The sequence below is a fragment of the Chanodichthys erythropterus genome, chromosome 16 (genome assembly GCF_024489055.1).
Source record: "Chanodichthys erythropterus isolate Z2021 chromosome 16, ASM2448905v1, whole genome shotgun sequence".
Classification (NCBI taxonomy): domain Eukaryota; kingdom Metazoa; phylum Chordata; class Actinopteri; order Cypriniformes; family Xenocyprididae; genus Chanodichthys; species Chanodichthys erythropterus.
This window is the reverse complement of record NC_090236.1, coordinates 10,424,188-10,450,363: the sequence shown is the minus strand read 5'-3', so window position 1 is coordinate 10,450,363 and position 26,176 is coordinate 10,424,188. Positions and strand designations below refer to the sequence as shown.

The following is a 26,176-nucleotide window of genomic DNA, read 5'->3' as shown; positions in this document are numbered from 1 at the left end:
TTGAAATTTAGACTATCTTGACTGCATTTAGCCAGATATGTCAGTGTTATGAGGGGGAAAAGCAAAGGAAGTGCAGCAGTTACTACAAACACATAAATAGCTCAAGATACAGGAAGAGAAACTTACACAATGGCCGCATACACTAAAGTATTCTACATTTCAATCTGGTTTTGGCTCATTTTATGTGAGTATTAAATGTTGTTCTGTGTTTGTTTCTAATTCTGTTTATCATTTTGACAGATTTTGTTACGAATGGGAGACTCAGGCTGGAGATCCAAGTGCAGCGTTTATTAAAGTAGAGTGGTCGTACAGGCAGGGTCAAACCAGGAACAAACAGGAACAGTGAGGAACAGGCAGAATCGTAGTCAAGGGACAGGCAATGATCAGGACAGGCAGCAATGGGTCAAAAACAGGGAACAGGCAGTAACGGCAACAAGGAACAGGCAGACAGGGAATACAGAGAAACGCTTGGAATTGCAACAACAGTTAAACAATACTTCGCGGTGAGGTGGTGTGTGTGGAAGTCCTTTATAGTCCAGGTAATGAGCTGCAGCTGGGTGTGGTGATCAGTGATTAGTGTGAAGTGTGTGCAGGTGAGTGACAGAGAGGATGATGGGAGATGTAGTCCAGGAACAGTGACAGGAACAGACGGTGATCATGACATAATGCCCCCCTCCCGGAAGGCGCGTCCTCGCGCCGTAAAAGGAACAGCTAGGGAGGGGGGGTGGGTGCATTGGAGATCTAACGGCAGACGGGGACGGAATCTCCAATGCAGCCCCAGGGACTCAGGCAGCCACGGCGGGTCAGGTGGCTCGGGCGGCCACGGCGGGTCAGGTGGCTCGGGCGGCCACGGCGGGTCAGGTGGCTCGGGCGGCCACGGCGGGTCAGGTGGCTCGGGCGGCCACGGCGGGTCAGGTGGCTCGGGCGGCCACGGCGGGTCAGGTGGCTCGGGCGGCCACGGCGGGTCAGGTGGCTCGGGCGGCCACGGCTGGTCAGGTGGCTCGGGCGGCCACGGCAGGTCAGGTGGCTCGGGCGGCCACGGCAGGTCAGGTGGCTCGGGCGGCCACGGCAGGTCAGGTGGCTCGGGCGGCCACGGCAGGTCAGGTGGCTCGGGCGGCCACGGCAGGTCAGGTGGCTCGGGCGGCCACGGCAGGTCAGGTGGCTCGGGCGGCCACGGCAGGTCAGGTGGCTCGGGCAACCACGGCAGGTCAGGTGGCCAGGGCAACCACGGCAGGTCAGGTGGCTCGGGCAACCACGGCAGGTCAGGTGGCTCGGGCAACCACGGCAGGTCAGGTGGCTCGGGCAACCACGGCAGGTCAGGTGGCTTGGGCAACCACGGCAGGTCAGGTGGCTTGGGCAACCATGGCAGGTCAGGTGGTTTGGGCGGCCACGGCAATGAGTCCATACATGGCCCAAGTGGGCTACAGTCCATAAATGGCCCTAGTGGGCTACAGTCCATAAATGGCCGTAACAGTTCAAAGGCCCATAACGGCCATGGTCGAGCAGGGTCCCCACCCACAAGCTCCCCACCCTCAGGTACACTGCCCCCCCCCAAAAAGTTCTTGGGGATTTCAGTGGAGCCCGTAGCGGGTTTGTGGGCAAGGAGTTCGGGTGGTTCCGGCAGGGCAAGGTGTTTGAGTGGCGCCGGCAGGGCTGGAAGCTTGGATGGCGCTGGCAGGGCTGGAAGCTTGGGTGCTGCTGGCAGGGCTGGAAGCGTGGATGACGCTGGCAGCGCAAGGAGCTTGAGCGGTGCTGGCAGAGCTAGGAGCTTGGGTGGCGCCGGCAGGGCGAGGAGCTCAGGTGGCGCCGGCAGATTGAGGAGCTCAGGTGGCGCCGGCAGAGCGAGGAGCTCGGGTGGCGCCGGCAGGGCGAGGCGTTTGGGCGGAGCAGGAGTGACCTCTGGAATGGTCCCCAGGCCCACAGCGGCCTCTTGAAGGGCATCGGCGTCTTGAGGAGAGGAGGACGCCTTCTTCCTCCTCCTCCTCTTTTTCCGAGGGTGAGTCGATGATTCACCGGTTGGAGCGGGTTCAGGAGTAGACTCACTGGCTGAAGCGGATTCTGGAGCGGACTTAATGGCTGGAACGTCCCCTACCTCCGTGAGCACCGAAGGGGCGGCCATCTTGCCCGTAGGCACTGGCAAAGCAGCCATCTTGTCCATTGCGTCCAGGGCGCTTGAGAGCGTTGCAACAGGCGAGCTTGAGAGCGTTGCAACCGGCGAGCTTGAGAGCGTTGCAACAGGCGAGCTTGAGAGCGTAGCAACCGGCGAGCTTGAGAGCGTAGCAACCGGCGAGCTTGAGAGCGTAGCAACCGGCGAGCTTGAGAGCGTTGCAACAGGCGAGCTTGAGAGCGTAGCAACCGGCGGCTTGAGAGCGAAGCGGCAGACTGGCTTGAGAGCGAAGCGGCAGACTGGCTTGAGAGCGAAGCGGCCGGCTGGCTTGAGTGCGAAGCGGCCGGCTGGCTTGAGTGCGAAGCGGCCGGCTGGCTTGAGTGCGAAGCGGCCGGCGGGCTTGAGTGCGAAGCGGCCGGCGGGCTTGAGTGCGAAGCGGCCGGCGGGCTTGAGTGCGAAGCGGCCGGCGGGCTTGAGTGCGAAGCGGCCGGCGGGCTTGAGTGCGACGCGGCCGGCGGGCTTGAGTGCGAAGCGGCCGGCGGGCTTGAGTGCGAAGCGGCCGGCGGGCTTGAGTGCGAAGCGGCCGGCGGGCTTGAGTGCGAAGCGGCCGGCGGGCTTGAGTGCGAAGCGGCCACCGGGTTTGAGAGCGAAGCGGCCACCGGGCTTGAGAGTGAAGTGGCCGGCGGAGACTTGAGTGCGGAGAGCGAAGTGGCCACCGGGCTTGAGAGCGGAGCGGCCGACGGAGACTTGGGGATGCCAGCTGCTCGGACTGAAATCAACGGTGGATCGGTCACACTGGAACGCAACCCTCTCCGCTCCCGGACTGATCTAGAGACCTGACGTGACTCTGGGCGATCAGCGGCGACGTGACTTTGCTCTGGGCGATCAGCGAAGGCGTGACGTTGCTCTGGGCGATCAGCGAAGGCGTGACGTTGCTCTGGGCGATCAGCGAAGGCGTGACGTTGCTCTGGGCGATCAGCGAAGGCGTGACGTTGCTCTGGGCGATCAGCGAAGGCGTGACGTTGCTCTGGGCGATCAGCGAAGGCGTGACGTTGCTCTGGGCGATCAGCGAAGGCGTGACGTTGCTCTGGGTGATCAGCGGAGGCGTGACGTTGCTCTGGGCGATCAGCGGAGGCGTGACGTTGCTCTGGGCGATCAGCGGAGACGTGACGTTGCTCTGGGTGATCAGCATAGGTGTGACGTTGCTCTGGGCGATCAGCGGAGGCGTGACGTTGCTCTGGGCGATCAGCGGAGACTTGACGTTGCTCTGGGCGATCAGCGGAGACGTGACGTTGCTCTGGGCGATCAGCGGAGACGTGACGTTGCTCTAGGCGATCAGTGCTGACTTGACTTGGTGTTGTTATTGTGGTGACCACCATTTTGTGAGTGTTCTTTGATGCGGCGGCCATTACGTGATTAAGCATTGTGTCGCGTTCTTCTGCGACACCCACAGTAAAGGGAGATCCGCTCAGTAGTAAAGCCTGTTCAATATACTGTTCCAACGTCCCGTTTGGATCGTGTAGCGGCATGACAGAACTGAGTGGGTCAGATAGTCCACCGCGAAAAAATATCATTAGGCACTCCTCATTAAAACAGGTTAACGGTGCCAGTTCAATAAAGTCCATGACATAGTTCTCAATGGATCTGTCCCCTTGACGGAGACCTATTAACTTGGCAGATGGGTTCATAATTGTTGAGACAGGAACACTCACGGTAGCTGCTGGATCTTGGTAGTGGCGAAGTATTCTGTTACGAATGGGAGACTCAGGCTGGAGATCCAAGTGCAGCGTTTATTAAAGTAGAGTGGTCGTACAGGCAGGGTCAAACCAGGAACAAACAGGAACAGTGAGGAACAGGCAGAATCGTAGTCAAGGGACAGGCAATGATCAGGACAGGCAGCAATGGGTCAAAAACAGGGAACAGGCAGTAACGGCAACAAGGAACAGGCAGACAGGGAATACAGAGAAACGCTTGGAATTGCAACAACAGTTAAACAATACTTCGCGGTGAGGTGGTGTGTGTGGAAGTCCTTTATAGTCCAGGTAATGAGCTGCAGCTGGGTGTGGTGATCAGTGATTAGTGTGAAGTGTGTGCAGGTGAGTGACAGAGAGGATGATGGGAGATGTAGTCCAGGAACAGTGACAGGAACAGACGGTGATCATGACAGATTTTATGCTCAGCTGTTACTGTTGTGTTTAATGCGGTTTATGTGAGGACAGAACTGATTCAGTGATTATTCATAATCCTGGATATAATAATAGCTTGTGTTGTGTGTTTAGGTGTTGAATGCTACAGTGACTGGTCATATCATGTTTTAACTATTAAGCCTGGAGGATCTGTTACCATCCCATGTCATTATAATGAGACAAACCCACCACAGAAGAAATTCTGGTACTCAGACATTGATAAATCTAAAATATACACAAACACATCAGAGGAGAATCTGTCAGTAATTGATCATCCTGATCAGAGTCTCTTTACTGTGACTATGAGAAACCTGCAGAAGAAACACACTGGAGATTATTCTTGTGTTGTGGAGACTGACGGACTGTCGACTATTAGATACGATCTTCATCTTAGGGTTCAGTTTGGTATGAGATTTTGTAATTTATTTTAATCACATTCTAATGTCTAATTCTCTGACTTCACACACATGTATTTGATAATCTCAAATGACTCTGTGTGTTCAGCTCCTGATGTGTCTGTGGTGAGCAGCAGTGTATCTGGACATGAAGGTGGTAATGTCAGAGTCCAGTGTTTCTACAGTTCTAGATATCAGAATGAACTCAAACAGTGGTGCAGATATAAAGATCAGAGCTGTTACACAGTGGGGAGGACTGACACATCCCAGAATTCATCAGTCCAGATCAGTGATGATGGGAGAAGCTCCTTCACTGTGCTGATGACTGGACTGAGACTCAGTGATTCTGGATGGTTCTTCTGCTCTGCCCGAGAGGTGATGAACCCTGTTCAACTTACTGTAATTGAGGCAGAACCAGGTAAAACCTATTTAATAATGTATTTAAAAACTGGATAAAAAGATAAAACTCAGTCCGTAATCAATACTATAATGTTTTTGCTGTTATTTTGGCAGTAAGTGTGACTGGCACTGAGAAGGACAAGTAAGTATTAACAAATTCTCGTTTTTGTGATTTATTCTTTAGCAACATTTAAACTTTGTATGTCTTTAATGTTATAAAACAGTTCTTCAAGTGTTTCTTGAAAATATACATAATGTGACTGTCACGATCACCGTCTGTTACTGTCAGTTCCCGGACTACACTTCCCACAATCCTACCTACCAGTCACATGTTCACTCTACACCAATCACCTGTCGCCACATACAGCCATGCACACACTCCTCACTAATCACCACACCCAGCTGCAGTACGTTAACAGGACTATAAAGGACTCACACTCACACCACCAGTTTGCGAAGTCTTGATTACCCAGTGTATCATTTCCGAGCGTTTCCCTGTGTTTATTGTCTGCCTGTTTACTGTTACTGATCCTGCCTGTTTCCTGTTTATCGACCCGTTGCTGCCTGTCCTGACCCTTGCTTTGCATACCGACCTGTGAGTGATATCTGCCTGTCCTGATCTTTGCTTGTTCCTTGACCACGATTCTGCCTGTCCCTTGCTGTTCCTGTTTGCTCCTGTTTGACCCTGCCTGTACGACCACTCTCACTTTAATAAAAGCTGCACATGGATCTCTGCCTCAGTCCCGCTTCGTTACAGTGACAGAGAAAGATGTTCAGTTGTAACATTCTCTTCTTAATAGTGTGTTATTGTCTTTTATCTTTCAGATGGCATTTCTGTCTGTCACAGAACTAGAGATTTCTCCACATCGACCAGAAAGATCAGATGATTATAAACTGCTGATTCTGCTTTTTGATGTATTAGATGTCTACATTTGCTAAATGCCTAAATGTCTGAAATGTATTTTTTTCACACATTTTCTTCAAATGTGTTCTTTTTTCTTTTATCACAAGTGACTAACAAATGAGGAATATACCAAATAAAACTTCATTTAAAAAGTTTTCCAATTTAGCCATAATTTTTTTTATCAATATGATATACAGACCTCACAGACATAGAGCACTATGTGCAATTCATTCGCCATATAGAATATAGTAAATGTGTGAACAAGTGACTGATTCCAACCTCAGTGTCTCTTATGATGTAGGGGGCGGGACACTTCAGATTCTAGAGAGCATTTGATTGGACAGTAAATATGATGAGAAGATGAATATTGGTGGTAGAGAGAGATTATAAATTTTAAATACACATATCTTTCAAATGTGAATTTTGGTATTGTTTTAAACACACTAGCTTAGAACCTTAGGTCTATCATATTCATTAGTCAAAACAACAATTTTTAAAGGCCCACTTTTGTCAGCTATGATGAATATCCTGTCTATCTGCCTATATGCTGTAAGTACAAGCCTTGTTGGATGTGTTTCCACTCATGGAAGGTTATTTTCAATAAACAGAATATGTGTAAAAAATGTGTGAATGTTTACAAAAACATACAGACACTGAGAATATTCCCTTGTTTTTCCTTTTACATGTTTGAGGCTTTTTTTGTCATGCATTTAATCAGCTTACATAAACGATGAAATGTTATTTTCCATTAATAACTTGCTACCATGTCAGCACCTGCACCTGAGTCACAGATGGATCCTGCTCAAAGTGCATGCACATTTTCATCCGATAAGAAATACGCATTGAACAAGTGGTTTGACTCTCAACCCAAAATTTGTGACCTCCTAGCTACTCCTCTTCCCGACACCCCCTTAACACCCAGTCAAAAAAAAGAGAGAGTATACAGTGAGCGTGATGACACGTCCTCTTTGTCATTATGTCCAGCTGTGTTTTCTTATCTCTTAAAATACACCAAAGTAATATCATTGGCTGGTAATATGAAATGTCTGAGCAGGGCTGAGGGGCTGACCAGATGCACTTCCTCTTTAAAAAAAGAATGTCATGAAATAGTTCCAAGTTATGTGTCATCTAGCAACAACCTACACATCCCAACATATACGTTCAGTATCTTATTTGTTATTAAAGCAGCTACGTTCACAAACCACTGTAATATGAACAGAAAAGGAAGCATACTGTATGCATGATTTGGCATGACAGTCAATTTGAATTGCCTTACCTAATGTAGCAAAACTAAATTTTATTTGAACTCTGAATAGATATGAATATATCACCAAGAAAGTGCACAAAGAGCTCCCTTTATAATCCTTAATAGCTGTCAGTCATCTCATTTCATTGTGATCTCACAAAGTTCTACTATAATATAAAGTTCTGCACAATTGTTATAAATTAACTTATAATGAGATGATTTGTGAGAGTGTTGCCCTCCAATAGAGGGGGAATATGTCACAGATGGATTTGGGTTTTGTTTCATGTTTCATGTCTTATTTTGAAGTTTAGTCATGATTCATGTACCTGTTTGCCATGTGCTTCCCTTGTTTGCATCACGTTCTAGTCATGTGATCCTGCCATGTGCTCCCCTTGTCATGTGTCCTATGTTGCCATTGGTTAATTGGTGTGTCTGTTTAGTCATTAGTCTGTGTATTTAAGCCCTCATGTTTGCCATGCGTCTTTGTCTAGTATTGTCCCCTGTAACAACTATTGGTGACTGTTATGTTCCTGTCTAAAGTCAAGCAGCCAAACCATGTCAAGTCTTTGTTTTGTATTTTGTTTGTTGTTAATAAACTGCACTTTATTCAATCTCACCTCCAGTGTATAACATTACAATTTTGCCTTTAATGTTAATTTATTTGGTAACACTTTAGAATACTGATCCTTCATTAATGAATAACTACTCAGGAACAAATGAGTAATGCATTATTAACACTCTAGTAACTACTATTAACTAACAATAAACTCTGATGAATTAATTAGTAAGTAACAGTGCTCAGTTAAAGGTGGTAGTACACTATTAACTAATCAGTAACTACTGTTTTTTCATTCCTCCCAGAGAACTACTATATACAGGTTCATAATTAACATGAATGATGCATAATGTATAATTAATTCTAAAGTAAAGGTCATGGTAACCCACTAGTAATGACTGAAGTATTACCAAATCCTTCAGAAGGAATTACTAATTATTTGGATCAGTATTCTAAAGTGAGAAACATGATAACTCTCTAGTAACTACTAAAGTCATTGTAAAATTTTGATGTTTTTGTATGTTTTTGTACAGTAATTCCTTCTGATGTATTTGGTAACACTTACATACCTGTAATTACTACTGGGTTAACATGATCTTCACTTTAGAATACTGACACAAATAATTAGTAGTTCCTTTAGAACGGTGCAGTAACACTTAAGTAATTACTAATGGGTTTCTATGATCTTCACTTGAGAATACTGATCCAAATAACTGGCGAAGTCGAACATCATTTGTGCCGACGTGGAAACATGATAACTCTCTAGTAACTACTGAAGTCTTTGTAAACTTTTGAGGTTTTTGTAAAGTATTGGATAGTAATACTATACTATACACTCTAAAAAATGCTGGGTTGTTTCAACCCAAATTTGGGTCAAATATGGACAAACTCAACCTTTGGGTTAAAAAATGCATTTAAAAATTTAACCCAATGGTTGGGTTTGTCCATTTTTGACCCAAACTTGGATTGAAACAACCCAGCATTTTTTAGAGTGTATAGTATAGTATTACTATCCAATACTTTACAAAAACCTCAAAAGTTTACAAAGACTTCAGTAGTTACTAGAGAGTTATCATGTTTCCACGTCGGCACAAATGATGTTCGACTTCGCCAGTCGGAGATCACTAAAATTAACATTAAAGAGGTGTGTGAACTCGCAAATTCAATGTCAGCAAAAGTAATTTGTTCTGGCCCTCTTCCTGTTCGTCGGAGTGATGAGATAGTTAGCAGGTTATCATCACTCAATGGCTGGCTGTCTAAGTGGTGTGCGCAGAATAATATAGGTTTCATAGACAATTGGAAAAGCTTTTGGGGCAGACCTGATCTGTTGAAAAGAGATGGTATTCATCCCTCCCGGGATGGTGCTGCTCTTCTCTCTAGAAATTTGGCAAATAGTCTTAGAGCTGAAACATGACAAACCAGGGCCCAGATCAGGACGCAGACAAACTGGCTAAACCGACCGTCTGCTAGCCGCCTCACGTCACAGAACTCAAATAATTCACAGCACATAGAAACACTTTCACCGAGATATTATCACATAGAGACTGTGTCTGTACCTCGAACTAGTAAATACAAAAAACTTCCGAAACCTTTTAAGGGTAAAAATTTAATTGATGTTCAAAAAATGAAAATCACAGATAAATCAGATAAACAAATGATAAAGCTTGGGTTACTGAATATTAGATCTATTTCTTCAAAAGCACTTATTGTAAATGAAATTATCACAGACAATAAACTAGACTTGCTGTGTTTGACAGAAACCAGGCTAAAACCAGACGATTACATTACTTTAAATGAATCTAGTCCTCAAGGTTATGATTATCGACACAATCCTCGACAGAAAGGCAAAGGGGGAGGTGTTGCTGTAATTTATAGTAATATATTCAGAATCATTCAAAAGAATTTCAAATATAATTCCTTTGAAGTGATGGTGCTTTATGTAACATTATGTAAGTTGACATTTGTGCTGGCTACTGTATACAGGCCACCAGGACACCATACTGACTTTATCAAAGAATTTGCTGAGTTTCTATCAGAGTTAGTACTGGCTGCGGATAAAGTCCTTGTTGTTGGTGATTTTAATATCCATGTAGATAATAATAAAGACGCATTTGGATTGGCATTTGCAGACATTTTAAACTCTATTGGAGTTAGACAACACGTGTCAGGACCCACTCATTGTCGTAATCATACCCTAGATCTAATACTGTCGCATGGAATTGATATTGATGCTGTTGAAATTCTACAGCAGAGCGATGATATATCAGATCATTTTTTAGTCTTGTGTATAATACAATTAGCCAAGGCTACAAAACCACCCAGCCATAAATATTGTAGAACAATCACGTCTACCACTAAAGATTGCTTTATAAATAATCTCCCCGAGCAGTTTCATCGCCTTAGTATACCTGACAACTTAGAAGAACTCGATGCTGCAACAGAAACTATTGGCTCTCTCTTTTTCAGCACATTAGATGCAGTCGCTCCTTTACGTCTAAAGAAGATTAAGGAAACTAATCCAACGCCGTGGTATGATGAGCACACTCGGGCTCTAAAACGAGCTTTTAGAAAAGCTGAACGTAGTTGGAAGAAAACAAAACTAGAAGTTTTTCGCCTTTCGTGGAAAGAAAAACTGATTGAGTACAGAACAGCTATAAGAAATGCTAGATCTACTTATTTTTCAAATCTCTTAATAGAAAACAAACATAATCCTAGGTATTTATTTGACACAGTGGCTAAATTAACTAGAAACAGAGATTCAACTGCTGACGTTTCCATAGAGCACAGCAGTAATGACTTTATGAACTTCTTTACTTGCAAGATTGATAATATTAGAGAGAAAATTATAAACATGCAACCGTCTACAGTTTCGCTTCAGACAGTGCACTGTAGAGGTAAAACTAGAATCATTTGCCGCTATAGGAGAGGAAGAATTATCTAAACTTATCAAATCATCAAAATCAACGACATGTATGTTAGACCCAATGCCGACTAAACTACTGAAAGAAATGCTTCCAGAGGTCGTAGGTCCACTTCTTGATACAATTAATTCATCTTTAACACTAGGACACGTGCCAAAAACCTTTAAGCAGGCTATTATTAAACCTCTTATTAAAAAACCTCAACTAGATCCGAGAGATTTAGTAAATTACAGGCCAATCTCGAATCTACCTTTTCTGTCAAAGATACTAGAAAAGGCAGTTTCAACACAACTGTGCTCCTTTTTAGAAAGAAATGGAATCTGTGAGGATTTCCAGTCAGGATTTAGACCATACCATAGTACTGAGACTGCTCTCGTTAGAGTTACAAACGATCTACTCCTATCATCCGATCGTGGCTGTATTTCTCTATTAGTGTTATTAGATCTCAGTGCTGCTTTTGACACTATCGATCATAACATTCTTTTAAAAAGACTTGAAAACTATATTGGCATTAGTGGAATTGCTTTGGCATGGTTCAAATCGTACTTATCTGACCGTTATCAGTCTGTAGTAGTTAATGAAGAGATGTCGTATCGATCACAGGTTAAATATGGAGTACCACAAGGCTCAGTACTAGGACCGTTGCTTTTCACTCTGTACATGCTGCCCTTAGGAGAGATAATTAGGAAGCATGGTGTTAGTTTTCACTGCTACGCTGACGATACTCAGCTCTATATTTCCTCGCGCCCTGACGAAACCTACAAATTCACAAAACTAACAGAATGCATAGCTGACATTAAAAACTGGATGACAAGAAATTTCTTATTATTAAATTCAGAAAAAACTGATATCCTAATCTTTGGACCAAAAACTTCCTCACGAAAAAACCTTGAATACTCTCTAACACTTGACGGGTGCTCCATTAAATCTTCGTCCTCAGTTAGGAACCTGGGTGTGCTCTTTGATGCCAATCTTTCATTTGAAAGTCATGTTTCTAGTATCTGTAAAACCGCCTTCTTCCATCTAAAAAATATATCTAAATTACGACATATGCTCTCAATGACAAATGTGGAACAGTTGGTTCATGCATTCATGACCTCAAGACTAGATTATTGTAACGCTCTACTGGGTGGTTGTTCTGCTCGGCTTTTAAACAGACTACAGTTGGTCCAAAATGTGGCAGCTAGAGTTCTTACTAGAACCAGAAAGTATGAGCATATTAGCCCAGTTCTGTCAACATTACATTGGCTCCCTATTAAACATTGTATAGATTTTAAAATCTTGCTACTTACTTATAAAGCTCTAAATGGTTTAGCTCCCCAGTACCGAAGTGAGCTCCTAATGCATTATAGTCCTTCACGTTTATTGCGATCTCAGAATTTAGGCCAGTTGATAATACCCAGAATATCAAAATCAACTGAAGGCGGCAGATCCTTTTCCTATTTAGCACCTAAACTCTGGAACAATCTTCCTAGCCTTGTTCGGGAAGCAGACACACTCTGTCAGTTTAAATCTAGACTAAAAACACATCTCTTTGCTCTTGCATACACATAACACATTATCAATACATTAACATTTTTTCAAATCCGTTAAAGGATTGTTACGCTGCAATAATTAGGTCGGCCGGAACCGAGAACATTTCCTATAACACTAGATATACCTGTACATCAGAATAAGAATGGCATCTATGCTAATATCTGTCTCTCTGCTTATTCTGAGGTTTGCCGGGTACTGGATCCAGGCCGTATCCAGATCAGATGGAGAACCTGTGTCTGGACCTGACTACAACATAGCCCAGGAGACAATGGGCCTACAGATCCAGTTCTGGCTGCATCTATAATTCAGATTTTTAATCCCCGTGTCCGCTTACATATATTTATATATAATCTATTTTTAATCTCTATAATAAAATGTATAATTCAGATTTTGATCTCCATATCCATTTACATATATTATATATATATATCTTCCAAGGGTTTTTTTCCCTCCTAGGACTTTTTTTCCCAGTGCTAGCACGCTGGGTTTTTCTCCTAGGGGGTTTTTCCACCCCTGGAAGTCAGCCAACATTGGCTTAATGTAGCACCATCTTGTATATGTTACATATTACCACGCTTGTTTGTACAGCTTATTTTTAACCACTTCCCTTTTTTCTGTGCTTCTAATATGTAAAGCTGCTTTGAAACAATTACCAATTGTAAAAGCGCTATATAAATAAATTTGACTTGACTTGACTTGACTTTAGAATACTGATCCAAATAATTATTAATTCCTTCTTAAGTATTTGGTAATACTTCAGTTATTATCAGTGGGTTACCAAGCCCTTTACTCTAGAATTAATTATACATTATTCATTATTCACATTAATTATGAACCTGTATATAGTAGTTCTTAGTAGTTCTCTGGGAGGAATGAAAAAAACAGTAGTTATTGATTAGTTAATAGTGAACGTACTTGGTTACTAACGTAACCTCGGTTCCCTGAGATACGGAACGAGTACTGCGTATGGAGAAAGGTCTCCTTTTTCCCCGTTACTGAAGCCTTTTTCAATAACGCAGTGTAACTGCATCGTCATTGGTTCACTCATAGACAAGTTGTTGAACCAATGACAGCGCGGCATAGCTGCGCGACCTATGGCGACAGAGCACGCGAATATTCCCCCCAAAATGGGCGGGGTTTAGGGCTATATAAGCGGGCGTTTCGCCATAGGATTTCAGGTCATTCGACTGAAGCGACGACACTTAAGCCTCAGCCTCGTGGCATGGCATGTAACGCAGTACTCGTTCCGTATCTCAGGGAACCGAGGTTACGTTAGTAACCGAGTACGTTCCCTTTCGATACTTCACTCGTACTGCGTATGGGGAACGAATTCAACCGCGCCGTGCCACAGCAGGGAACGACTGGACTTGTCTTGGGCACCGTGAGGGAACCAGAGGACAAGTGAGAAGGCCGGAGCCGTCGAACCCTCGTTACACTACAAAAAGGAAGTTAACCCCCAGAGTGGCATGAAGCTCGATAGAGGCCGCTGGATCATACCGAGAGGACCCGAGCTTGTAAGGTCGGGACGTCCAAATGATAAAATCTGAAAAAAGTGGACGCGAGGACCAGCCGGCCGCCTCACAGATGTCTTTAATCGAAACTCCACTAGACCAGGCCCAAGAGGAAGCCATTCCTCTAGTAGAGTGAGCTCTAACTCCTATGGGGCAGTCGAGGCCCATAGAGGAGTAACAAAGAGCAATAGCGTCGACTATCCAACGCGAAAGACGTTGCTTTGAGACTGAAGACCCCTTGGTGCGGCCACCAAAGCAAATACACTGCAAAAAATGCTGTTCTTACTTAGAATTTTTGTCTTGTTTCTAGTCAAAATATCTTAAAGTTCTTAAATCAAGAAGCATTTTCTTGACAAGTACAAATTATTTTCTTGTTTTCAGGAAAAATAAATCAAAATTAAGTACGTTTTTCCTTAAAACAAGCAAAATAATCTGCCAATGGGGTAAGCAAAATAATCTTAGTCCAAACTGAAAACAAGATTTTATATCTTATTCTTGGTTTGAAATAAGATTATTTTTCTTACCCCATTGGCAGATTATTTTGCTTGTTTTAAGGAAAAACTTACTTAATTTTGACTTAGTTTTCACTGGGTCTATGTTGCGTGTAGAACACCAGTCAACAAAGACCGACCATTTCTAGGCGTAGAGGCGTCTCGTGGACGGAGCTCTCGCCTGAGAAATGGTATTCAGCACGTCCCCAGGGAGGTTAGCAGGCTCCCGTCGAGGGACCAGAGGTGCAGAGCCCAGAGTTCTGGCTGGGGATGCCAAATCTTCCTGTTCGCCTGAGAGAGGAGGTCCCGTCTCAGGGGGATCGGCCACGGAGCTTTTGTGGAAAGCCTGAACAGCTCTGAGGACCAAACTTGGCTCCTCCAGAACGGGGGCACCATGAGGACTCTGTGCTTGTCTTCCCTGATTCGTCTGATGACCTGTGGGATCAGAGCGATCGGGGGAAAAGCGTAAAGGAGGGTGCTGGGCCAGACATGGGCCAGCGCATCTTCCTCCTTTGAGAAATAAATTGGGCAGTGAGAGTTGCCTTCTGAAGCGAAGAGGTCTACTTCTGCCTTCCCGAAGAACTCCCAGATCATGAGAACCATCTGGGGGTGGAGCATCCACTCGTCTGAGGGGACATTGCTCCGAGATAGCATGTCTGCTCCCAAGTTTGTTCTCCCGGGTATGTGAGTCGCCCTGAGCGACTGAAACCTCGGTGATGCCCATTCCAAAAGACGCTTCGCCAGAGCGCATAAGCGGCTGGACGAAAGACCGCCCTGGTGATTGATGTATGACACCACTGTCATGCTGTCCGACTGGACTAAGACGTGGCGCCCTGTCAGGTGTGCCTGGAACGCATGAAGGGCTCGAATCACTGTGAGCTGCTGAATGGCCAGAGCGCGCTCTGGAGAGACTACAGCCGTCATACGGACTGAGTCTATATGGGGAACGTTATACGCTGACTGGGGAGCAGTGAGCTCTTGGCAAAGTATACCCTGAGACCCAGGCACTCCAAGTGGCTGAGTAACACGGATCTGTGATGCTCCAGCTCGGCTCGTGACTGGGCTAGGATGAGCCAGTCGTCGAGGTAATTGAGAAGCCGGATTCCCATCTGTCTCAGTGGGGAAAGCGCCGCGTTCATGCACTTGGTAAAAGTGCAAGGAGCTAGGGACAGTCCGAATGGAAGGACAGTATACTGGTAAGCCACACCCTCGAACGCGAATCTCAAGAATCGCCTGTGATGGGGGGCTATCTGGATGTGAAAGTATGCATCTTTCAGGTCCAGCGGGCAGAACCAGTCCCCGAGGCAAACCTGCGCGAGGATCTGCTTCAGCGTTAGCATCTTGAACTTCCGTCTCATGAGGGATAGGTTAAAGAGCCTGAGATCTAAGATGGGTCTGAGACCACCATCTTTTTTGGGAACTAGAAAATAACGGCTGTAGAACCCCGAATTGCTGTCTGAAGGGGATACTATTTCTATAGCTCCTTTCCTCAGAAGAGACGTGACTTCGGCTCGGAGGACATGAACGTCGTCCGTGTTGACTGAAGTTTGAAGCACCCCGCTGAAGCGCGGGGGCCTTCGGGCGAATTGAAGCGAGTAGCCTCGACTTATGGTTCCCAGAACCCATACACACCCCTTAGCTGGGTGGCACAAGACTTCTAAGGGCGTTTTACATATAAGACAACATGAGGACAGAACAAAAGAAGCTGACCAGGAGCCGTTTCAGAAAGGAGGTTAAGTAAAAACTCTGAGTATGTTAACCCTGAAATGAGGGAAACTCTGGGTTTTCCATTTCAGAATGGGAGGTATGTCAAACCTGAGAAAGCAGGGTAAGTCAAGTCTGTTTCTGAAAGAAAGGTAACTTATACACAAAGTCAGTTACCACGGTAACTTACTCTGTGAACCTAACCTGGTAAGGAGCAGGTTTTCTTCAGTAAACCCAGAGTTACTTTCGGTCTCCTTCCTCTTTCTAAAGTGCAAGTGATGTTTAAATAGTTAATTCATTCGTTCAAGCTTCAAAAAAGCTTTTTTTACTGAGTATTTTTCATCCTATTTCAAGTACAAATATCTAAAAATTCTTAAACCAAGATGGATTTTCTATATAAGAAAATTATATAAGATATTTAGTCGTGTTTCCCGGGGGGAATCTAAATTAAGTGCATTTTACTTAAGTAAAATTATCAATATATGCCAGTGTGGTAATAAAAATAATCTTAATGCAAATGGTGTGTATGTATGCAAATTATTTTATATCTCAAAATCAGTTACTAATTGTTTCAGAATGTTTAGAGAACATTCAAAAGTTTCGTTCCCATCATTTTTGCAAAACTAAATGGAATGTTCACTAAACATTCACATAACCAAGAAAAAGAAAAATCAAACACTTAAAAAAACATTTTGAAAGTTGAGAGAACATTCAGAAATAACATTTTCATAACTTCATAACAGCAAAATAATTTTAGAACATATTTTTGTTAGCTGGAAAATTGACATGATTATTGAACTAGTGAATGACAAAATTTTGTCTGTCACAATTGCCCCCAGACTCCCTACTACTGAAAGAGATCTAAATAAAAGTGTGACCAGATCATAACTTGAAATTTAGACTCTATCTTAACTGCATTTAGTCAGATATTGCAAAATATTCAGTGTTATGAGGGGGAAAGGAAGTGCAGCAGTTACTGCAAACACATAAACAGCTCAAGATAGAGGAAGAGAAATGTACACAATGGCCGCATACACAAAAGTTTTCTACATTTCAATCAGGTTTTGGCTCATTATAGGTGAGTATTAAATGTTCTTCTGTGTTTGTCTCTAATGGATCATATTTATCATTTTGACAGATTTTATGCTCAGCTGTTACTGTTGTGTTTAATGTGGTTTATGTGAGGATATCTGATTCAGTGATTATTGTTAATCCTGGACGTAATAATAGCTTGTGTTGTGTGTTTAGGTGTTGAATGCTTCACTGGTGGGTCAAATCATGTTTTAACTATTAAGACTGGAGGATCTGTCACCATCCCATGTCGTTATGATGAGAAAAACCCACCACAGAAGAAATACTGGCTCTCAGAAATTGATAAATCTAAAATATACACAAACACATTAGAGGAGAATCTGACAGTAATTGATCATCCTGATCAGAGTCTCTTTACTGTGACTATGAGAAACCTGCAGGATAAAGACACTGGAGGTTATTCTTGTGTTGTGGAGACTGAAGGACTGTCGACTATTACATACGACCTTCATCTTAGGGTTCAGTCTGGTATGAGATTTTGTAAATGTTTTAATCACATTCTAATGTCTAATTCTCTGACTTCACATACATGTATTTAATAATCTCAAATGACTGTGTGTTCAGCTCCTGATGTGTCTGTGGTGAGCAGCAGTGTATCTGGACATGAAGGTGGTAATGTCAGAGTCCAGTGTTTCTACAGTTCTAGATATCAGAATCATCCCTTACAGTGGTGCAGATATAAAGATGAGAGCTGTTATACAGTCGGGAGGACTGACACATCCCAGAGTTCATCAGTCCAGATCAGTGATGATGTTGGGAGAAGATCCTTCACTGTGCTGATGACTGGACTGAGACTCAGTGATTCTGGATGGTTCTTCTGCTCTGCTGGAGAGGCACTGAACCCTGTTCATCTCACTGTAATTGAGGACAAAAGAAGGTACTTTTTGTTTTTAAATAATTCAAAATTTTGCTACTACATATGAAATATAACAGCCCGGGTTACTTCACTGTAACCATGTTCCCTGAAAAGGCGGGAACGAGAAGCTGCGCTTTATTTAGCGCTATGGGAACGTCTTTAGTCGTGACCAGCTGTTAATATATGTGTAAAACAACGTCAATGAAACTGACCTATATTTATAGCCTTGCGAGACGTCATCGGAATGCGCCATGAGCGAGGTTATAATTAGATGTGCCACCTGTACATCAGCAGATATTTTGTCTGAAGAGCAGTCCAGGGACATCTCAGTGCGGCAAAGAAGCGCAGCTTCTCGTTCCCGCCTTTTCAGGGAACAGGGTTACAGTGAAGTAACCCGGGGCGTTCCCTTTCAAAGGCTACACTCTAAGCTGCGCTTTATTTAGCGCTATGGGAACGAGAATACCCACGCCGCCGCACTGTGTGTCCGGACCCCCTGGCTGTGAAGTGTGTCACAAGCACAGAGAGTCTCAGACACTAGCTTGTGATGTAGACTCAAGGACATGAGTGCCCGGAGTGACATGAACATCCAAACTATAAAACCTTATGAATGTGTGCGGAGAGGACCAACCTGCCGCATCACAAACATTTTGTAAGGGGCGCCCCCCGCCAAAGCTCTAGAAGAGGCAACCCCCCTGGTGGAATGAGCCCTGATGCCCGTTGGCGAAGTATGACCACGCGCCTCATAGGCAAGGGCAATAGCATCTCTCACCCAATGTGACATGGTCTGTTTCGTGGTGGCCGCACCCCTGTTATGGCCGCCATGACAAACAAACAGTTGCTCTGACTTACGCCACTGGCTGGTGCGGTGGACATAAGTCTGAAGAGCAAGGACTGGACAGTCTGTGAAGTCTCTCCTGATCCGGCGTTGTGAACGGCGGAGGGCAGAAGGCTTCAAGGGTGACCGGATGCAAGTTCGAGAAAGGAACTTCAGGTAGATAGTCAGGATGAGGATGCAAAATAGCTTTCACCATACCTGGGGCAAAGTCTAAGCAGGATGGCACAATGGACAGAGCCTGCAGATCCCCAATTCTTTTCAAAGAAGAAAGACCATTTTCAGAGTTAACAGTTTGTCAGAAACTGACTCTAATGGTTCAAAGGGGGTCTCAACCAGGCCCTCTAGGACTACTGCTAGGTCCCATGAAGGGATCCTGGTTCTAGAAGGGGGCTTAAGCCGCCTAGCTCCTCGAACGAAGCGAGAGAGCAGGACATGCTTGCCCAAAGGCACCCCGTCGATCAGAGCGTGGCAAGCCGAGAAAGCGGCCACATAAACCCTGAGAGTGGCGGGGCATGTACCGGTCGATAACTTTTCCTGCAGGAAGTCCAGAACTGTAGCAACTTGGCAGTTTACTGGATCTGCATTGTGTGCAATACACCATCTTTCAAAAGACACCCGATTTGTTGGCATAACTTGCTCTAGTAGAGGGAGCTCTAGCATTTAAAATAGTCTCGATAACTTCAGGTGAAAGCCCTGTGTCCCTCAGTTGGTTCCCCTCAGGGCCAAACATGAAGATTCCACATCTCTGGCCGGGGATGAAATATTGTCCCCTGCGCCTGAGACAGAAGGTCCCTCCTGCTCGGAATCGCCCAAGGCGAGCCGTCGAGGAGAGATATTATCTCTGAGAACCATATTCAATTCAGCCAACGTGGTGCTATCAGAAAGAGGCAAGTCACTTGTTGGCGAAATTTTGCTAGAACTCCTGGGAGCACAGAAACCGGAGTAAACACATACAGACACATTCTAGGCCACATTTTCTCATCACATCCAGACCCAGGGGAAGCTGGGTGACTCCAAAAGAAATAGAGTGGACATTGCGCTGCCTATTGGGGCGAAGAGGTCCATCTGTTTCATAAAATCTTTATGGACAGATATCTGGGGATATAAATCGCCATGAGGGACAGGAACTTGTCCTGAGCCCAGAGCAGAACGCGCTGCACCAGCCTGTCTAGACGTTGCAACGCAGGCCACCCTGGCGATTCATATTAGAGGCTACCGCAGTAATGTCCACCCGCACTAGGACATGGTAACCCCTTAACTGGTGGAGGAAGTACTTCAGGGCCAGAAATACAGCCATCAATTCGAGGCAATTGATGTGCCAATCGAGATGATGACCTCACCATGTCCCTTTGGACTGGACAGCCACCTAAGGCCGCTCCCCAGCCCGTACAGGGAGCGTCTGTTGTTGGCATCTTGCAACATCAACGCACCTAGAGTGGGACCCAGGGTGAAGAACCGAGGTCTGAGCCACATAGAAAGGGAACGAAGCTGCAGCGCGTAACCCTTACCATAAACATGGATTTTAGAAAGTGCACGAAGCATTAGCGCGTGACTTACCATAAACATGGATTTTAGAAAGTGCACGAAGCATTAGCGCGTGACTTATCATAAACATGGATTTTAGAAAGTGCACGAAGCATTAGCGCGTGACTTACCATAAGCATGGATTTTAGAAAGTGCACGAAGCATTAGCGCGTGACTTACCATAAGCATGGATTTTAGAAAGTGCACGAAGCATTAGCGCGTGACTTACCATAAGCATGGATTTTAGAAAGTGCACGAAGCATTAGCGCGTGACTTACCGTAAACATGGATTTTAGAAAGTGCATGAAGCATTAGCGCGTGACTTACCATAAACATGGATTTTAGAAAGTGCATGAAGCATTAGCGCGTGACTTACCATAAACATGGATTTTAGAAAGGGCACGAAGAACTCAGCTCGTGCCCTTGCCCTTATTTACCGTAGAGCATTGCCTAGACAATACCTCTCGGCTCTGAGCCACAACTGAAACGTCTCATGTGCAAGAGGCCCATAGGAATCACCGAGGACGCTGATGCCATGAGACTTAACATTTCTTGATACTGCAGAACAGTGCAATCTTGGCCTAGCCTGACATTGGTCAGGGTGGTTAGAATGGTCTCGACTTGAGCGGGAGACAATCGTGCCTGCATCATGGTCGAATCCCATATGACCCCTAAATATGTCGTTCTCTGGGTAGGACAGAGACACCTCCTCTCATTAATCTCAACCCTAGAGAAACTAGATGGGCTAGTACAACACCTGTGTTGTAACACCATCTCTTGTGACTGTGCTAGTATTAGTCAGTCGTCTATGTAGTTCAAAGGCTAGGCCGAATGGAAGAACCCGATATTGGTAAGCTTTGACCCCGAAAGCGAACCTCAGGAACCTCCTGTGTTGTGGCAATATTTCCATGTGAAAATATGCGTCCTTGTGATCGATCGTGACAAACCAATCGTCATGTTGGATTTACGACACGATCATTTTTATGGTTAACATCTTGAACTCGAGAGCTTTGCCTGAACGGTTAAGCCTCGAAGATCTAAGATTGGACGCAGCCCCCCGTCCTTCTTGGGAACTAGGAAGTATCTGCTGTAGTAACTTGACTCTCTCTCTAGAGGGGGAACATGCTCTATGGCCCCTTTCTCCAGCAGAGATTGCAGTCTTATGACAGTAAAGTCGCTTGCCCCGGCTTCACGGTAGTGGAGACCACACCGTTGAAATGCGGAGGATGACAAATAAATTGGATTCTGTATCCTAATTCTACTGTCTTTAGAACCCACACAGACACCCCTGGCAGTAGTTTCCACTACTACTATGGGCATTAATTTTGATACTTCCGTTGAGGGGGTGTTAGATGTTCCACGCCCTGATATGTTACAGAAATCAATGGAACACCTAACATGTCACTGAAAACCGCTGCCCCCCGCTGCTCCAGAGGTGGCGGGGAAGGAGGGTTTATGTGAAGATATTGAGAAGGGGCGGGTGTTAGATATTATGAGGCTGCTGAACGTGACGAGCTGGTCCCTAGATTTATAAGGGGAAGCACAAATCGCCACAGCCTTCTTAGCAGGTCAGCCTGGTTCACCTGCAACACTGCCATAGTGTGCAGCAGTACCAGTCTGATACACGGATCAAAACACCTTCCCACCAGTATGGAGGTTAATATGCATATTTTGGTGGGGAGTGCCGTCTCTTTAAGTGACTACGAGCTCCAGAGAAGAGATAGCTCGCAAGCGTCTCTTCAAACTGGAGCATCATTGTTTAAATCACACGCCCTTGCACCCACGATAGTCAAATAAGTTGACGTTGAAGGCACAAGAAAAATAAGGTTTCCCCATGAACGAGTTAACGTCAGGAGAACCTATTTATTTTGCTTATATATGCATATATATATCATATAATTAAATATATAAATATAAACATATATTATAAAGGCCATTTCACTTAATAAATTCCTCAGAATTAAATGCAGCCAATTACCAGACAAGTTAACACGGTCTGAATGAAAGGCTGTGCTTAACTTCCATAGATCAGTCTGAAATGCCTGAAACACAGCCATTGTGTACAGCGCAATAACAGCCTGACTCGCTGTGAAACGCCTCTGATGATGCGCCCCCAGGGGAGAGATAGCATGCAAGCGTCTCTCCGATCTGAGGCAGCATCTTTTGCACCCGCGATAGTCGATCGAATCGACGTCACGGGTACAAAACACATTTACTATATTAGAAATGTTTGGGGTCTGCTTGTGTCACTGCTTGAATGACCGTCCAGAGCAGTTCACTTTATCACAGGAGGAACGCTCAGAGACGGACAAACTCATATTCCATTCCAATGGAAAACACTTAATCGTCCTCCGCCCGAGCCGAAGAAGCGCCGGAGCACGCTTCGGTCTCGGTGAAAGACATTGCGATCCGGAGAGAGAGAGTGAGAGCAATAAGTATAACCCCGTCTCTCGCTCCTCAGCCAGATCGGGCGAGCCCCACGATCACATTGTGGGTGCTGCCCCTTAAATAAGCAAAGCGAACGCGAAGCACTTTAACTGTGAACATTCACAATGCTCGCACTCACCCGTTACAACGCAAGGGCAGTGTGCTCTCCCCAAACAAACAAAACAATATTGGTGTGTGTCCGATTCGGAGATGGACCGCGAACACGGAGACACACACCGTTTGCTTTGTTCAGCGATGACTTTCTCTCAATATATAATATCATATATGTGTGTTCACTTTCACTTGTCAGACAGAATTGAAAAAAGGAACAAAGGGAGAGAAAGTTCTGCGCACTGCCTGTCAAATCTAACGCCTAACAAAGTAATGAAGGAAAGAAAGAGTTTGAGCAGAGCTGCTTCACACACACACACTTCACAGTATGGTCTCTGAAGACAAAAGACCTGCTGATGTACAGGTGGCACATCTAATTATAGCCTCGCTCATGGCGCATTCCGATGACGTCTCGCAAGGCTATAAATATAGGTCAATTTCATTGACGTTGTTTTACACATATATTCACAGCTGGTCACGACTAAAGACGTTCCCATAGCGCTAAATAAAGTGCAGCTTAGAGTGTAGCCTTTGAAAGGGAACACAAATTGTTTTACTTCTGACAGTAAACGAGGCCACAGATAATCAGACAGAATTGTTAGTGTTGAAACATTTCTCATTAAAATGAGCTTCCTCTCAGAATAATCTTCCTGGGATTATTCTATATTTGTCTGTTTTGTCGTCACTGCTCTATTGCCTTGATTTCTTTGTCTTTAATGCTTACATCATTTCCTCGTTGCCCTGGTGAATTTTCTTTTCTTTCACGCAAAAGTGAAACAGGAATTTCAAAGAATTACAATAAAACTGAAGTCACTGAAGAAATACAAATTTACTACATCTGTACTGTTTAAAGTAAAATAAAGCTTAAAATAATTATAAATACTTTTAGGCTGAAATACATTTTTACAAATACATTAACAAAGTTTAATAAAGGTCTGATCAAAGTTTAGTTCAGATTCCTTTTATTCAGCTGAATTAGTTCCAGAACTCTTTCTGAGCTTTTTGAATGAACACATTTTAAAATGTTTTCTTATTTTTCCCACAGAAATAAAGAGCTTCTGACTGTGTGGCTTCCAGTTTCAGCTGCTCTTCTGCTGCTGTTGATTCTGGTCGGTGTTTTTTTCACCTGGAGATGGAAACAGAGATCCAGTCAGTTTAACCTTCACTCCATTCTTAATTCTTTTTTTAAGTTCTTTTCATGCCCTGATATTTTATCATTTCAACAGCACAGATTCAATAGTATAAATGATATTGATCAAATGTTATTGTTTCCCATTTTAAAATAAAGAGCAAGATAAACACCAAATCATAGAGAAAAATGACAGCAGGACCATTGACCCAGTAAGTCTTTTAATTTATGAGCATCTAGTTATGAAAATGTTCATATTAAAAGATCAGTGTATTTATAATGTAATCGCTTTATTGTGTTTAAAACTGAGCTGTTTAGATAAAGATTTCAACAGTAGTTAAACGTTCCCTTTCAGAACATTCAGAAAACATTCAGAAATATATATTTATTTTTTAATAGGCAAAGTTGAATTAGAATAGAATAGAATTGATCCAAAGCAATTGATATGAGACTCTCTTTGTCTCCCTCTTCTGGTTTACATGGGTTAACAAATGCCAGGATCCATCTAGTAGACATGTCATCAATCTCCAGGCCAATCAAAACTTTTTAGAGCACTTTAGAGTTGTTTTCCCCTTATTTCTCATTTCATTACATTGGTTTGGCCACAGAACCTGTTGTCCATTTAGTGAATCATATGTCAATTTCTTGAAATCTTTTTCCTTATTGTTTTGTGTGTTTGTGTGAAATGCAGATCTACTATGAACCTGAGGATCCTGTGATATACAACACTATAAATGATGAATGCTCAAATGTAAGTACACCAGACACACTACTGACATGAAAGTTCAGAGTATGACATATTAAGAGTAAGATTTGACTCTTGATATGTTTAATTAGGATCCCATCAAAGATAAAACCTACAGTACTATCAGTGATGCTCATGTGAATGCAGCAGTAAGTTTTACAGAAATATATTAATTCATGGATTTATTGTGATGCTGGCAGTATATAAAATATGATCTTGGTCTTCCATAAGCCTCCAGCAGGGGCACTAATGTACAGCTTGGTGGGTCCACACTAACAGCAGTGAGAAGAACACAAGAACAGACACTTCTGACTGGACTGAGTGATTCTGGACGGTTCTGCTGGAGAGACTCTGAACCCTGTTCAACTCACGGTCACATTAGTATTACAGTTTTTCTGCTCTACAGTACAGTTGTCTACAAATTGTACAATAACTAAATGCACATGGCTTGTTGATCAAAACAGTTGAGTTGATTCTCAGTGAAATTGTCAAACTCTTCACAACTTAAACATTCTTTCATCTTGTCAGGGATCACATGCAAAATGGTCTGTTCAGTTATCAAAATCTGTCAAACCTTCATTTATATTCCATAGCACTACATTTATTTTGGCAGAAGTGTGTTCAAATTCACAGTTGAATGTCGTGGAAGAGCAATAATGTGTTAGAGGAAGACATAGAGATGGACAAGTAAAAATGAACAAGACACTGTGAATTTTCAGTCTACATATAACAAATGTTAATTTTCTTTTTGTGTTTCACAGTATTGATGTCTGAATCTGGTTTTAAGCAATTGGTTTTTCATTTCTTTTCTTTTGCATGTAGAGGTCATTTAGGTAATTTTGTCTGTTGTTTTGGCCAGACCCTCTCCTGCGGTCTGTCCTCGCTTAATACATCTGAGATGATTTGACAGATGCCAGATCTTCTAATCGCAACTGATCTCATTTATCTAATTTGGTTCTTCAAATGAATTTGTGGGTTTGATTAAAATACCTTGATTAAGTTGTCTGAGATTACTGCACGTTCTTATGTTCTTTGGAAAGGGCAGATATATTGATACTCAAAACCATGATCAGCAATGCAGAAATTGGCTGGCGGCAAGACAGCGACGTCATGACATCATATTAAAAAAGAAAGAAATTTCTGGACCGTTATAAAGAAACAGCCAAGCGACCAAAATTACATAAAAGTTATAATAGATGAATGAAATGTATAGTGTTTGTTTCATGATTCCCAATTATTTCATGATTTCTAGTATTTGTACAGGCTTTATATTTTTATATCAATGTTGTAAAGCAGATTTGTTACTTGACAGCATTAATTCAAGTTTCTTTCGCTCTAAGGATAATGTTTTCAAATAAAAAGGAAAACTCTTTGTGTGTTTTGGCCATTCATTTACACAACGACAGCGTTTTGGGGGCCTGACACTGCAAGCTTTTGATAACAGGTTTCAAAGTGCAAGTTTTTGAAAATGATACCATTATTGTCTCTGTGGGTAAACTAC

General features: G+C 43.8%; 1 protein-coding gene across 2 annotated transcripts; it reads left to right on the top strand.

Moving 5' to 3' along the window:
- Positions 1-113: 113 nt before the first annotated feature.
- On the top strand, positions 114-26,009 carry LOC137002868 (polymeric immunoglobulin receptor-like). Of its 2 annotated transcripts, XM_067362792.1 has the most exons (9): positions 114-184; positions 4,387-4,698; positions 4,798-5,106; positions 17,613-17,925; positions 23,847-23,950; positions 24,090-24,142; positions 24,622-24,681; positions 24,768-24,824; positions 24,907-26,009. In XM_067362792.1, exons 1-9 carry the CDS (start codon positions 130-132, stop codon positions 24,949-24,951), a joined length of 1,308 nt encoding a protein of 435 aa, XP_067218893.1. In that variant the 5' UTR covers positions 114-129; the 3' UTR covers positions 24,952-26,009. The 2 variants fall into 2 exon arrangements, with proteins under 2 accessions (XP_067218893.1, XP_067218892.1); XM_067362791.1 differs by lacking the exons at positions 114-184; positions 4,387-4,698; positions 4,798-5,106 and adding exons at positions 16,968-17,034; positions 17,205-17,516.
- The last annotated feature ends 167 nt before the right edge of the window (positions 26,010-26,176 follow it).

Coding starts and splice junctions, on each gene's coding strand:
- LOC137002868 (XM_067362792.1), top strand. CDS start 130: ATGGCCGCATACACTAAAGTATTCTACATTTCAATCTGGTTTTGGCTC. Junction 185..4,386: donor CTGGTTTTGGCTCATTTTAT/GTGAGTATTAAA, acceptor TTGTGTGTTTAG/GTGTTGAATGCTACAGTGAC. Junction 23,951..24,089: donor GAGATGGAAACAGAGATCCA/GTCAGTTTAACC, acceptor TTTAAAATAAAG/AGCAAGATAAACACCAAATC.